The 15,248-nt window shown below is 38.8% G+C and overlaps 1 protein-coding gene across 13 annotated transcripts in view; it reads left to right on the forward strand.

The window, feature by feature from the left end:
- Window positions 1–15,248, forward strand: part of mtd (mustard) — a 509,755-nt gene that overhangs the window by 196,574 nt on the left and 297,933 nt on the right. For 12 of the 13 annotated variants that reach the window (XM_065235328.1, XM_065235325.1, XM_065235330.1 and 9 more), the window contains one exon: window positions 2,414–3,241. The exons of the other annotated variant lie outside the window; for it this stretch is intronic. In XM_065235328.1, coding sequence (XP_065091400.1) covers window positions 2,427–3,241 — 815 coding nt within the window. In that variant the 5' untranslated portion in view covers window positions 2,414–2,426. The remainder of the gene's footprint in view (window positions 1–2,413; window positions 3,242–15,248) is intronic. 13 annotated transcript variants of the gene reach the window in all.

The raw sequence follows: 15,248 nt of genomic DNA on the forward strand, positions 1-15,248 counted from the left end.
CGCCAAATTAAACGCGCACACTGTTAGCAGTAGACATATACAGGGGAAGAGAACACAAAATAAAATTTTACCGCCGCAGCTCACTATACAAAATCAATAGCGCGCTGGGGGGAAAATCAAAATTAAATCCAAAACGAGTTGCTAGGCAACCGTTCTCTACTTATCCTGTTAAAAACAACACAACGGGCACGCGTTGGGATGATCCTTTCGCGGCACACGGCACTATTTCACACGAAATTATGTATTTATTTCCACAGCACAACTCAACAAAAACACTACTTTGTTCGCCATATCACGTAATGATCTCGAAGTAATCTACACACGTAATCTACGAAGTTATCTGAAATTCTACGAAGTTCTCTGAACTTCTACGAAGTTCTTTGGAATTCTACAAAATTCTCTAAAAATTCTACGTAGTTCTCTGAAATTTTACAAAGTTCTCTGAAATTCTTCGATGTTCTCTGAAATTCTACGAAGTTCTCGGAAATTCTACGAAATTCTTTGAAATTTTACAAAGTTCTCTCAAATTCTATGAAGCTCTCGGAAATTCTACAAAGTTTTCTGAAATACTACGTAGTTCTCTGAAATTCTACGAAGTTCCCTGAAATTCTATGAAGCTCTCAGAAATTCTACGAAGTTCTTTGAAATTCTACAAAGTTTTCTGCAATTTCTCGTAGTTCTTTGAAATTCTACGAAGTTCTCTGAAACTCTACGAAGTTCTCAGGAATTCTTAAAAGTTTTCTGAAATTCCACGAAGTTCCCTGAACTTATACGAAGTTCTCTGAAATTCTATGAAGTTCTCTGAAACTCTACAAAGTTTTCTGAAATTCTACGAAGTTCTCTGAAATTCTACAAAGTTTTCTGAAATTCAGCGAAGTTCTCTGAAATTCAGCGAAGTCTTATAAAGATTCTTAGAATTTCTACAAAGTTTACTTGAAATTGAGGTTAAATTACAAGGTATACTAAACTTATACACATTTTGCTTATTAAAGACTCCTGATTTACAATATACGCTGAACTTCTACGAAGTTCTCCGAAGCTCATTGAAGTTTCAAGATTTTCTATGAAGTTTACTTGAAATTCTATAAAAAATCTTGAACTTCAAGGGATTTCTCAAAATTTGTTGAAGGTTCGCTAAACTTTTACAAATTCTATTATTTTTACAAAGTTTACTAAGCTATTGCAAATTTCACTGATCTTGCACAAAATTTGCTAAAATTCTACAGAATTTTCTTCGTTAGAGATCATTGAAGTTCTTCAAAGTTCGGTAAACTTCTACAAAGTAAGAATGTACTGGAATTCTATAAAGTGTTCTAAACTTCTACGCAATTTCTGGAAGTTCTGAGAAGTTCCATGAAGTTCCATGAAGTTTTACGAAGTCTCCTGAAGATCTACAAAATTCCATGCACTTGTATGTAGTTCCCTCAAACTAAATGTTGTTTCGTTCACTTTTCAGGATTTGTAAAGGCTCATTTTATAAATCTGATCATCCCCAATTTGTCTAAGAGTTGCGGTGAAGACATGTGAAGACATTTTGTTCATCTCGATGAAGATTTTTTCAAAATACACCTCGCATCACTGCTGAACACATTCGGAGGGATTTGTAAAGCTTCAAAATATTGTGTTAGACTTACACACTTGTATTGACAAAGTATCGTAGGTTATCCAAATCATAAGGGTGTCAAGATCAAGTGAAGTCTTCTAGATATTATCTCATCAAATCAGGTTGATATCATTCTGAAGACTTTCAGTCCTTCAGATCTGTTCTCATTCTATCAGGATGATCCGGGATCATTCTTCAAACTCTCTACTGATCAAAACAATCATATGATCATATTATTAGTAAATTACATTACCATTTCTTGGGCTGGCCCCACAAGAAATCTCTATTGATGGTAGTACGGAATTCATTAATATCATCTAACTTAACTAACTAACGGTAGCCTTCAACGTCGTTGATACATACGTACCACGGCAGAAGCAGACCGATTGCAGCCAATTTTTTATGGAATTATTTTGTCCAATTATTTACGCCATAAAACGCACCGCCGACAAAAGAAGTAGCTACGCCGAGTCCTCCAGCTCTCTCATGCTGTGACATGGTCAAAACATATCGTCCATCGGATCGACTCTCTCGCTCTTGAAAGAATAATTGGCTGCATTTATTTCTTCGTTCCCGGGGTTTTATGATTTATTTGCACTCCTGAGATGATTATATGGTTATTTTTTAGTTGTTCAACTGCAAGTGCGATTCGCATTCAGAGGTGAAAAATGAGGGCTTATGCAAAAAAAGGTCATAAACAGGTTTATCGCATAACTGAAAGAAATCGGTTCTGAACAAGCTCCAGCGCAACTACCATTGATGTAATACCGATGATTGTAACCATTAATCTTTGCCCCTTCCTCCAAACAGCATCACCGAAACCATGACCAGTATACTCTCTACACCGGGCAAGTATCGCTCGCGGAAGGACCACAGTACCGGATCGATCCCCACATTGGTCTCCCTGGAGGAGGAATCTAGTCTTCATGCGGTCACCGGTACCGAGTCAGAGCTTCACAGCTATCACCTGCACCCGCTGGCGGCCTCGCCAAACGGTGCCACGGGTAGCACCAACGGTAGCCTTGAACCGTTCGCCAACAACGCACTGAATATCAAAAATGGACTCAGTGTCAAATCGCCACGACGAAGTTCTCTAGGAATTGGCCTTCTCGGCAGTCGCAACGGCAACGGTAACGGCGAAAAAGGCAACAAACGACGTAGCTCCATTGCAGTGGCTTTCCTCGGTGGAGGTCGTCGTGATTCAAAATCCCACAATCAACACTATCCCATCGCGACGATCCCAGAAAAGTACCACAAAACCACAGAGTCCGACATTGAGAATGACTCGCCCAATCACTATTACACGGTGCCGGCTGGAAGCGTCGCTGCCGTCGTTCTCGGCGGGGAGTCCAATGGATCCGGACCGTCGGAATTCAGTGCCAGCAATGGGAGTCTGCCCGGAAATGGGTCCGGTTATGACAAGAAACGACGTCGATCGTCCTCGTGGCAAACGAAATTGGAACGACGACGCCGTAAAGGGATGTCCTCTGCACTGGACAACGCGGAAGGCGCCAGCAACAGTGGCAGTCTGGATGGTTTCGGATCGGCGAATGGGTTGGACACCTTCAACAGCAAGTACGGCCGCGAAAAGCGACACTCGTGGTGGAACATTTTCGTTCCGGACAATCTCAAACAGAGGTGAATATTGGAACTTATATGAAACTAGTTTGAAGGTTGCTCAATTAACGTTTGATTCACGGCGATCGTAAAAAATACTAAATTCTCCAGGTGCGAAATTTCATCGTAAAATTAAAACCGATATGTCACCCCGATTCGAGCCCGCCGCATGTGCTAATCCCATTTTTACGACAGCATTGATAAAGCGCCCAGCGTTTGGCACCTGCTTCGAAGTCACACGAAGTCTGAAACAATTCCATTGACATTTTGCCAACTGCGTCATTGAGGGAAGATTTGCAAAAATAAAGACATGAAGATAAATTATTTGCCGGCAATTACACGCACGAGTTGTACCGCAAACATTCAAATTGACCATTCCGTCAAACGTTGTGAATCATTATTGTTGAACGATGGACGTGGATGGTTGACTTTTATGAAGTTTTATTTTCGTGAACCCAAACAGAGCACACTGAGCTCACGTTTGGATTGCAAACAACAGTAAACTAATTGAGTTTTCACATTCAGGTGACAATTAACCCGATAATGATGGCAAAAGTGTCCGATGTTGAGAATATAAACTTGAATCGTGAGGCGAATTATTACGCCCGTCTTGGACAGTTTCATTTTTCAAAGATCAAGTTAACACTTATGTTCAAGCGAAATGTTTGAGCGAAAGAAGAACGACAAGTACAATCAGGTACTGGTAAATACGGGTAAAATTTGTATGTAATCAGTTCAATCCAAAATTCTAAAAAATACGAATTTTAAATCAAGAAGAAGTGTTAGATTTCGAACAATATCTTAACTATGTGTGACTCCTTATCAAATCCAACGGTAGGTATAGAAAGGAAAATAGTAAAATCACGCCATGTTTGGGATCATATCCGTTAAAAAAAGAGGTTAAGTGCGGGTTGTGTTTAGCAGGACGGAAATTAGATCAAAACCCTACTGAACGATTTTTTCGGCCAATTGGTACGCCATTTTTAATTCAATAGAATTAGGGTAATTGATTCTGGTTGGACCTATCCAAAAACTGATGATGGTTGGACCTATTTTTCAATCGCTAGTTTAGTCAATCTTCGCTAAGTTTTTATTTTCAAAGATCACTTTACTATCATAAAAAACTCTTTTTCTTCAATTTGCATGGGTGTTTTATTGAAAAAAAACTTCAAAACAATTGAGTTTCAATGTGTTTTCAAAACAGTTCACTTTTCATGTATTAGCTCGTCATCATGCCTTACTTTCAAACATACAAAAAGGGAATATTTTTCACATTTATTTTTATTTTCATGCAGTAAAATACTGCTTTAAGGTGTAAACCGCACGTTAGTGCGCCATTTATCCATTGGTTTCACTAAAATGTTTGAATAATTGACGAAATTCGAATAGATAAATATGATCATGGTTGGACCTACGCATGATGATGGTTGGACCTATGTGTTTCCTAAGACGGCCGCTAAGTGCGCTTCGGTTTGTCTACATCCTTCATGCGCAGCTGATTTGAAATTCGATTTAGTTTTGGCCGAGTGATCAGTTTCTTCGATTGAAAAAATGGCTAAAGAAAAGAGTTATACGGTCGAAAATCTTCAAGAGGCTTTTCTTTTAGTAAGAAATAAATCACTTAGCGCGTATCAGGCACAGAAAAGGTACAATATTCCGAAAACGACGCAAAAATTAAGGGAAGCCACGGCAAGAAATATGGAATGAAAATAGTGTTGAGTGTTGATTTGGAGAACCAGCTAGCGGATTGGGTTTGTATGTGCGCTGCTTCTGGCAGTCCCAAGACGGCCAAAAAGATCTTGGAAGCTGCTAAAGACCTTGCGTCACTAGTTGGGCGTAAATTTAAAGGAGGAATTCCATCGTCAGGTTGGTTGAAAGGGTAACCACCGATTTCCGAACTACCACGGAAGCGCCGAAAGAATCTGTTAATATGAATTTACATTAAGCACTTCACATACACCTTCTGTGTGTGAATTAACTTGAAATAAAATGTTAACAAACTAAAAATTGCTAACTGCAACTTATTTCCGAAAAAAAAAGCTCCTAGTAGAAAAAAAAACTTTAAAGACGGAATTAAGTTCTGATATTCTGTCATTTTAAGCCCCTAAATTCCCCGGGGGCACCCAGAACAGGCCCGGAAGTGGCCAATGTGGTCCAAGGCACTCAATTTTGTTATTGATCTTGTTATCGAATTTGGAAGTAATGTAAAGTGTCGCATGATAGGTTTTATTCCTTCCATGTCAAAATTAGGTCCATGTTCCATATACCCTGGAACTTGTTCCGGCCATATCTCTGGAACCAATTGACCGATTCCAAAAATATTCAATAGCTTACAATGGGACCATAATACCTATAGTTTGACGTTAAAAAAAAAATTCCAAATTGGGTCAATGATTCCCGAGAAAATGAGCCTTGTTCATAATATTTAACTTTTTATGTTATTATTAGAAACAAGAAAGGTAGATCTTTCCCCTAATCACGCATTTTTCATAATTATATGTTGAATTCATAAAAAAAATACGACATGAATATTGACGTCGTGTGAAACCGGCCTAAATAGGTCCAACCATCATCAGTTACCCTATATTTAAAAAAAAAAAGATTTTTTTTTGTAGTTTGGATTCTTCAGTGCTTTCCAAATTTTTCCAGATTTTACATTTTAACTGGACCAGATTTTCCTGAAATTTACCTGGAAACGCTGCTGTGAAGTAAGTTATTGGAGTAGGCTGAGTATTTTCCACCATTCAATTCCGTTGTAATAGCTTATCTCTTGACATCTACACATGTTTGTCGCCGACCAGGCTACCGAAATGTTAAGTACATGCCCAAATGGGTACCACTTTGGTTGAAGTTGATGGTGTTGTGAAACAGAAGCGTAAATCCGATGATAAATATTTTCATGTAAATATTTAACTACTCAAAATACGAAATTCGCTGCTATATTGTAAGCGCAGCATAAACTTAAATGGTTGATGAGAGTCAAATCTGTCAACTATCCCCTCCGCTATAATTCCACGTGTGTATATGGTACCAAAACAGAAGCGTGACCATCACGCTGATAACCCAGAAAGCATTCATAGTTTACACTAGTTTACAATGCCGCTACAATGATTAGAGAATAGAATCGTTCCCATGCGGGGTAAGTAGGGTAAGTTGACCTATTTTGGAAACCCTACTAGCTGTTTAAGCCATTTCCGCAGCAATCATTTTCAATAAGGTGCAATTAATCCTTTACTAAGGATGTGTTCCATTTGATGAATTTTCACTTAAATTTGACAGTTCGAAAATAAATTATAAGGTTGGAAAATCTCTCGGCAATTGATCGTGCAATTTTCGAGAAGGTGCTTTTGTTAAAATTAATTCCTTGTCTGTCAAGAATAAGTTTGGTACAATAGAAGGTTTATTTGAAAGCTTTCCTTCTGTCAAATTTAAGCGAAAATTCACCAAATGGAACACAGCCTAAGTGTACCGTATGCGTGATAATGTTTGCACCATCGTACAAATAAGGTTCCCGTTTCACCTATGCATACAATACCTTGGTTTTCTTTGCATGCACGTAACCTATAGCTCATACCGTAGTAGGCTGTGTATACAAGAAAATGATTTACTTAGTTTGACAGTTGCACCATGACGATGTGGCAGCGTATTCGTGATTTGTCCCACGCGCAAATGTCGCAAAAATACATTTCAATCGCCGTGGGAGTGTCCCGGTGGACCGTCAAAAGGGTTTTAGACCGAGAAAAGAAAGTACAACTATCCGTAAAGTTGGCCACAGGTCGTCCGAGGTCAGCTCGGGTTCCGAGGGTTATCGCTGCTATCAAAAGGAAGATTCGGGTGAATCCAGTGCGTTCAATAAGGAAAATGGCAAAGGAACACGGGATCAGTGACTTTACGGCACGGAAGATTGCGGGGCGAAGTCAAGGGCACGGAAAAAAAACTCACATGATTACCAACCGCATCCAGGAGCTACGAGTCGAACGATGCAAGAAAATCTTGAACTTCCTTAAGCAAAAAATCCGGTAATCCTGTTCACCGACGAGAGCATGTTTACCGTCGATCTCGTATCAAATTCCAGAACCGACCGGTATTTTAGTTCTCTTCCGGTAAAAGACGTGGCCGACGAGCACAAGAACGTGTATCTGACCAAGCATCCTGCTAGCGTTGGGGTTTTTGGATTGGTGGCTTCCAATGACAAAAATGGGCCCGGTGTTCATTCCAGAAGGCGACAAGGTCAACACGGAGGTCTACATCGTGATTTTAAGTAAGTATGTTCTTCCGTGGATCAAAGAACAGTACGGTCCGAAGCCAAATGTTGTATTTCAACAAGATGGGGCTGCGTGCCACACCTCGAACCACACTCAGAAGTGGTTGCAGGAACACCTTCCGTTCTGGGCGTAGGATATTTGGTCGCCATCCAGCCCCGATCTTAATCCGCTGGATTACTCAATATAGCGCGTTATGAAGAATGAAGTAGTAATGAAATTGGGTTGTTAGCGGAATGCCTTAATAAAACAGCAAAAATGGTTATCTTTCATTAAATTCCACTTAATTAATTTTGGTTGACAGATACGTATTTCGACTACAATGTGCAGTCTTCATCAGTGTCATTCCCCCTAAATGAAGGCCAACCCAACAAACAATTTGAGCTGATTAAAAGCTGAATAAGCAATTTTTTAGCTGAAGAAGCTTATTTTTGTCTGAATAAGCGCAAATTCAACTGTCAATGTTTGTTGGGAAGACCTGTTCTACACGCCACCCGAGTACAGCAAGCCTCAGACAAACATTGACCTGGAGAGAAATTGATCCAGATTACATTATTAGAACCTGCCGTGCATTCCGGAAGCGTTCGGAGGCCGTAATTGCAGCAAGTGGGTACTCGATCGATGATTAACATAGTTTAAGACTCTGAGAAACCCCCCCCCCCCCACTTTGAGTAAATAAACAAAATTCGAGAACGAAATTTTTGAGAATTTTTTTAATTTTGACATTGCTTAATGGTGCAAACACAAACATTATCACGCATATGGTAACTGATAAGTAAATTAAAAAATTACTATGTTTTACCCACGAAAATCTGCGTTACAAATGTTCACCATTAACCGTTCATTGACCACCCAAAAAGGCCCCATATTTTGTTAAATGGTCCACTAAGGTTAACATGAAAATTACGTGCCCTAATAGATCCTCGCTTATAAAAAAATACCAAACCCGAACGATAACACAAATGATATAACTGTTCCACAAATATTCTGGATGACACCCTGAACACGCCGTTAAGCATAATAACCATGCACATTTTCTTAGGGCTGCCGTACTTTGCATTGAAATGCATTTTATTGTTGGTTTAAATAGTATTTGACTAATGTTTTTCCATGAACCGATGCCGATGAGTTGTAAAAGATGTCCTCCAATGGAATTTACAGTTAAATCCTTCCAATGTTTTAAATTCATTCGTAAGTGGTCCACCAATGGGGAAAGGGTCCATAAGCGGACAATTTACCCTACAAGTGCACTTTTGGAGCTCGGTAAATATCCGAAAATGTTCACAGTCGTTTTGGTTTGTAGCTCCGTCTCGTCTGTACACTTACACACAGCTGTTTTCTGCTGCTTGGTTGGGACTGTATTCGTCTAGTCCCGTTGTTGCTTCGAACCACACATAGTTTAATTTCGGTCGGTATATGTGTGTCACCCGCCACCATCCGTCTTTGTCGTCGTCGTCGTCGTTGACCGGCGACGGGTAGGGAAACCCTTGGGGGACGTTATTTTCGGTGTCATTCTTTCGTTCGCTATCGGGTCGGTCGCGTGAATCCCTACTTTGAAACAAAACACAACAAAAAGAAATTCCCTAGTTGAAGCCGAACGGAGCATCGAATTTCATTTACCCAACGAAGAATGGTTTCCAATGGACTTTTAAATTAATTGGATTATCGGCGGGCGGTTTCGCGTTTCGTTCCAGTGCATGTAAAGTTTTTAATTAGACAACTTTTGAGTGATGGAATCGAGCGCTTCGAAATAACCTCCAAGGTCGGAAAAAAAAGCCGAAGAAGGAAGAACAAGAAGAATTCCTGGTGCTGGTCCCGGTTGGTGAAAGTGTAAACAGAAGATCTTTTGATTAGTCAAGTGTTGCTAATAAAAATGCCCGCGAATTTATGTTGACCATGTGCCAGATCAGAACGAATGGGACCACTGGCCCAGTGGGGGGATTTATTACACAAAACAAAGCATTCACATGGTCGTATTGTTTTTTATTACTGTGTACTTTGGCTTTACAAGCACGCTGTCGTCGGTGGTCGGTCGGTGCTGAGAAAGGGAGCTACTGTGGTTGTGGTGCCGACGCTCGTTTGAACATTAATTCGCGTTTTATATTGTTCTATAATGTAGCAGCGATTTGTTTTTGTTTTCGTCTTTTATATTTCACTTTTTCTCGTGTTTTCTGCTGAAAAGTTCTATATAGTGGTAAAGTTAATAACGTGTGCAGTTTGCTACGAAAACCGCAATACATATTTTTAAAAGGTTGGTGCTTTTATAGCATCATTAGTTAGCATACCTTTACCAGGTTGCATTTTCTCAATCATGGAAGCTTGGCATTAAACTGTTAAGTCTTGATAATAATGCACCTCCATTGGTTACAGAGTATTACAGGCATACAGGTTACTCCATAACATAATGCAGCACATGTAGGCGCATGGTTCTTTGGTCTATGCACGAGTTTCAGCAAAGAGGATTTTCTATTTAAACTTATTGGATGTTATTTGACTGCTTGACGATATCTTCTGCACCTTTTCAACGGATTCATTTGTATGCGATGCCCAACTACTTAATGTTAGCTCCTGACTAGCTTATTCATGCAAAAATTGACCGTATATGCTAATTTTTTGATTTACAAGCTAATCTGCAGCTAAAATTGTTACATGGGTAGAGCCCAGCCCGGTAATAAAGTTACGGTATTACCAAACCGGAGGCGGCGGCGGGTTCGATCCCTGGGCATAAGCAGGCACCACACGGGCAATATATTGACGCGAATGGGAATTATAGACAATGATTACGGATGATGTAAATACAGAAATATCATCAATATCGATGTATTGACGTCAATATAGAATATATTGACAATATGATTATTATCAATGTAAGCAATCCTGTAGGGTCCATAATAGAGATTCATTGTGCTTGTCACAATAATATACAAACGCATGCATTGATTGACGTGGAAAGCTCTCAATCAATAGCTGTGGAAGTGCTTCAAGAACAGTAAGTGAGAACAGTCGAAAACTCGCGCAAGAGCATCAAGGCAAAGAAGGAGAGTGTGTAGGCGAATGCACCAGCTGCTTATGTTTTGTAATCATAATCAGCTGCTAGGTGGAGACGTAATGATTTTCAAACAAATTTCAACTGTCAAATCAAAACAAATTTGATTGCTGCTGTAAGAAGGGAATAGATGGAAAATATTGAATTTTAAGTGAAAATCCAGACGATTATTCTTTCGTAAATCTCTTCAAAATAGTTCATATATATAGCTATGTATATAGATCAATATTATCTGTTCAGGCTTTGTTCACACAAATCTGGAGAATTTATTCAACCACATCATTGAACTACTTGGTGTTGTATTAGGTATGTCGAGAAGCTTTTAATCGATTTACATTAGTTGAAACAGAGGTACTTCGATCAATTATTCTGAGTTCATTGCTTCCTTAATTCTGAGGTCATTGCTTCCTTAAATAGCGATGGTATGAAAGGGTATATACGCTTGATTTTCCTGTTAAGTAACGTTTAATTAGACACCATGATACATTTATTAACCGATTATTCAAACTACGGGATACTACATCCCAAAACAAGACCGGGAGAAGAGCAGGGTTGTTTCTCGTTATTGATTGTTGTAATTATTTCTGTCGAAGCACGCATCCCACACAAACACTAGAAAATGTATTTCATAAATACATATACAACACATGTAGTTACATGGGATTTCGATCACCAGCCGCTTGCCTTGCCATGTGAGCTATCCTAGAATACATCATATGAGCAGTTAAATAAGCAATAAAAGTATGAATCTGAATACCTATCAGCACTATTCTTTTCACTAGATCGATGCATTCGTTGTCGTAAGTGATGTGATCGATGATTAAAGGGCGAACACGAAATTATTGCGACACCGAAAATGTCATGCCAATTTTCTTATAATGTTTAGAATCAAACCAAAATTTTAGGGTAGTTTTATACATATATTTACTTCAAAAATCAAAAGAAAAGTTAATCGATGAAGCCTTGAGTGTAAAATTGAACGCATTTTCGCTTGATGCCCTCCATCAAAGTCTTTAAAGTGTCATCCGGTACCAGTTTCTCAGTTTTTTTTCTCCATTTTCTTAACATGTCCTTCTCGTCTTTGACTGTCTTCTTGCTCTTCCGAAGTTCCCGCTTCATTATTGCCCAGTACTGCTCCACCGGGCGCAGCTCCGGACAGTTTGGCGGATTCATTTCCTTTGGAACAACATGGACAGAATTAGCCTCATACCACTCCAGGACACTTTTAGAATAGTGGCATGATGCCAAATCTGGCCAAAATAGCGGAGCTTCGTCGTGCTGCTGCAAGAACGGCAAAAGGCGCTTCTCGAGGCACTCAGATTTGTAGATCTCGCCATTTACTGTGCCCTTTGTCACGAAAGGCTCACTCCTCAGTCCGCAAGAGCAGATGGCCTGCCAAATGAGATATTTGGAGGCGAACTTCGACATTTTCTTCTTCTTAAATTTGTCGTCCACATCGAACTTGCTCTTGCCGGTAAAAAACTCCAACCCCGGAATTTGCTTAAAATCGGCTTTTATATACGTTTCGTCGTCCATCACACAGCAGCCATATTTTGGCAGCATCTTCTCGTAGAGCTTCCGTGCCTGAGTTTTAGCCGTCGATTGTTGCTGCTCATCGCGGTTTGGGAAGTTCTGTACCTTGTATGTATGTAGTCCAGCTCTCTTCTTTGCATTCTGGACGTAGCTCTGCGACATGCCGATCTTTTTAGCCAAATCACGGCTTGAGACGTTGGGATTTGCTTTAATCATCCGCTTCACCTTTCCCTCCGTCTTTTTGTTCTCCGGTCCCGGTTTTCTTCCAGCTCCTTTGCCGTGGTCCAACGTCAACCGCTCCTGGAACCGCTTCAACACTCTGGAGACGGTTGAATGGTGAATGTTCAACATTTTTCCCAACTGCCGGTGCAACAGGTCAGGAAATTCCAGGTGTTTGGAAAGAATTTGTTCTCTCAACTCGCGTTGGTTCACCTCCATTTTCGTTGAATCGAAAAACACGACTTCGAGTTTGACAGCATGTACACAATACACATCACACAGAAAGTGTGCAAAATTTAGTTGATTTTTACCCAATGGTAAAAAAGTTATGCCCTGTTGAATGTGTCGCAATAATTTCGTGTTCGCCCTTTATATAGGTAGCTCTTATACGCCTTTTGCCTTCCTACACAGATTAAAATTCTGAATTTTAATTGTGATGTAAACATTCATTCACGTAGACTTGTATTTCATTTCACGCAACCGAGCAACTTGCAAACAATGTTGTTTACCAAGATGGGCTTTTGTATACAATATTTGCTACATTGCATGAAAAGTGTCAGAACTTTACATGATATATAATGTAAACTTATATGATATGTGACGCTCCATTTATGTGCATCATATTGAACAGAAATTTACACTATTTTTTCGAACTGTGTAGGACTTGGATAGTCTAGTGGTAAAAATATGGGTTTAATGATCCCAATGTTCTTAGTTCGAATTCAGTCTGCCGCTTTATTTCATTTTGTTTTACATGTTTTGGTTTAAAAGCTGAAAGTTAAATTCATGAATTTAGTGCATGGTTTCAACTCGGATGATTCATAATTTCGGGAATCTTGACTGCGTTTCGCAAAAATAGCTCATGATATCATGAATATTATTCATGGTGTATTTTCATAACATGAAAACACGCTATGTCCTGAAATCATGAGTAATATTTTCTCGTTTTGTTGATTGCATTTGTTCCCGTGTACTTAAGTGGCCATCTCGACTAGATCGAAGGTTGACATCTTCAGTATATAGGGCAGCTGAGTTCAGAATTATCACATCAGGCAGCGGAAGAGTACGATGTGAAATCTTATTACTTGTTTTAACTTGACAGCTCAAGTATTGCTATTTTTCACAAAGTTATTCATATTTATAAGAAATATTGTATAGTGGACAGTTAAGTTGAGCATTTCCTTACCAGGCAGCGCTAGTGTACCAAGTGATATGCTGCCTTTGGCAAAGTTGTTCTGATGGATAAGAACTATTGGATGGTGCGCCGTTAAGCTCTTTCTTGTGGTTATTTTTAATACGGTTGTAACGTATGGATTGGCATACATCAGTAAAAGAAAAGCAGGCAAAGAATAATAATTTCTATCAAAATGGTAGCATAATGTTTGCAAATTGTAACATAGCCCTAAGCATTTTGTAAACGGGAAAAGGTCAGTTCTGTTGTGAGTTTAAAATATATTACTGTGATGCAATTAACTTCACATGTTTTGAATTACGATTGCAGCTTTCGCTATTCGATAGATTTTAAATTGAAAACAAATAAAAAAACCAACTTTATTTTACACGGTCTTTTTTTTAATTAAATGCATTTTAATAAGCAAAATGCCGCTTCGTTTACTGTAAAATAAACATTACTAAACTGCCGAATTTAATTTTAGTGAAATTTACGGATAAATGTTCACCCTTACTCGAATTAAATTCACCAGAAATAATTCTTCATACAATCTAACAGAAGCTTCAAGGGTTGACCTGTGATCCTATGCTTGATGAAAAATTACACAAAATTGTCAAACTTCGTAAAAAGGTCATAAGAAACCTTCAGATTTTCTGGAAATTATTTGTACTTAAGGGGGTATTCCCAATCTTTTGCCTTTTTTCGGCCTGTTTTTCAATTAATTTTTTTTCAAGGAAAATGAATAGTAATGCGCCTAACTCTTTGGGATTCTTGTTTATTGAACATTAAAGTTTACAAATAATTTTTTTTCGACATAAAAAAAGACATTATTGACGTCACAAAATGGCGACAAACAGACCCCTGTTCGCCGCAAACGCCTGGACGGGCGAAGACTTTTCTCTGGAACGGCTTCATCTGAAACAGATTTCGTGATGAAATAATAATCTGCATAAGATTCTCTGGAGCTTCTCCCGTTGGCAGCAAAAAATCTTGCAAATTAACAAAATGGCGGCCATATGAAAAAACAGGCGATTTTTAGCCCGCTTTTTTGCAACTTTAAGGTGCTTCAAACAATGTTAAATGTTAATATTTTTGGCTGAAAGTGGGAGAAGCTCCAAAGAATTTAATAAGGAATAAAATGCGCAAAGATTCAAGTCAATATCTCTTATAGTTTCTGAGAAAAATCTTCGCCCGATAAAAAAAATGTGGTTTCGAGAAAAACGCGTTTAAAGTTTTGACTTTAGTTAAAACCATTTGGGGGTTCTTACCATTAGTCAGCTATGCCTGGACACCGAATTCGCTGATCGGAAAACGGCTTGGGGGGATGAAAGTAGGGTATACGTCCCTAACCTCGGTCTAATATGCAGCCATCGATTACGTTTTTAATCATAACTCATCAATGAATTTACCTGCAAACGATATTCTACTGCTAAATGGTATGCTTAGATATGCTTATCATGTCGTTTGCTATCAGAAACCACGAAAAGTTGAAAAACTTACTTTTTTTAAGACAATAACTCACGAGGGAAATGTATGTAATATGGGTCTATTGTCCCCAAATTGGGTCTATTTATGGATGCAACTTCGTCCTATCTTGTTTGATCCTCAAAAAAACGCTCTTGGTAACGTTTTCTGATGTATTTTTTTTTATCACTATCACTGTTAACTTAATGCTCTTCATTCCTCAAAACATTTCTTAGAGAAAATTTTACGAAAACTACATTAAATCACTCAATTTAAAAATTAAAAATTAAAAATTTCGCTTATCGTCTTTTGACCGCAGAATATCTAAATCAG

The sequence above is a fragment of the Ochlerotatus camptorhynchus genome, unplaced genomic scaffold, assembly GCF_037179485.1.
Source record: "Ochlerotatus camptorhynchus isolate MF236.1 unplaced genomic scaffold, CSIRO-AGI_Acam_v1.1 ptg000472l, whole genome shotgun sequence".
In the NCBI taxonomy this organism is placed as follows: Eukaryota; Metazoa; Arthropoda; class Insecta; order Diptera; family Culicidae; genus Ochlerotatus; species Ochlerotatus camptorhynchus.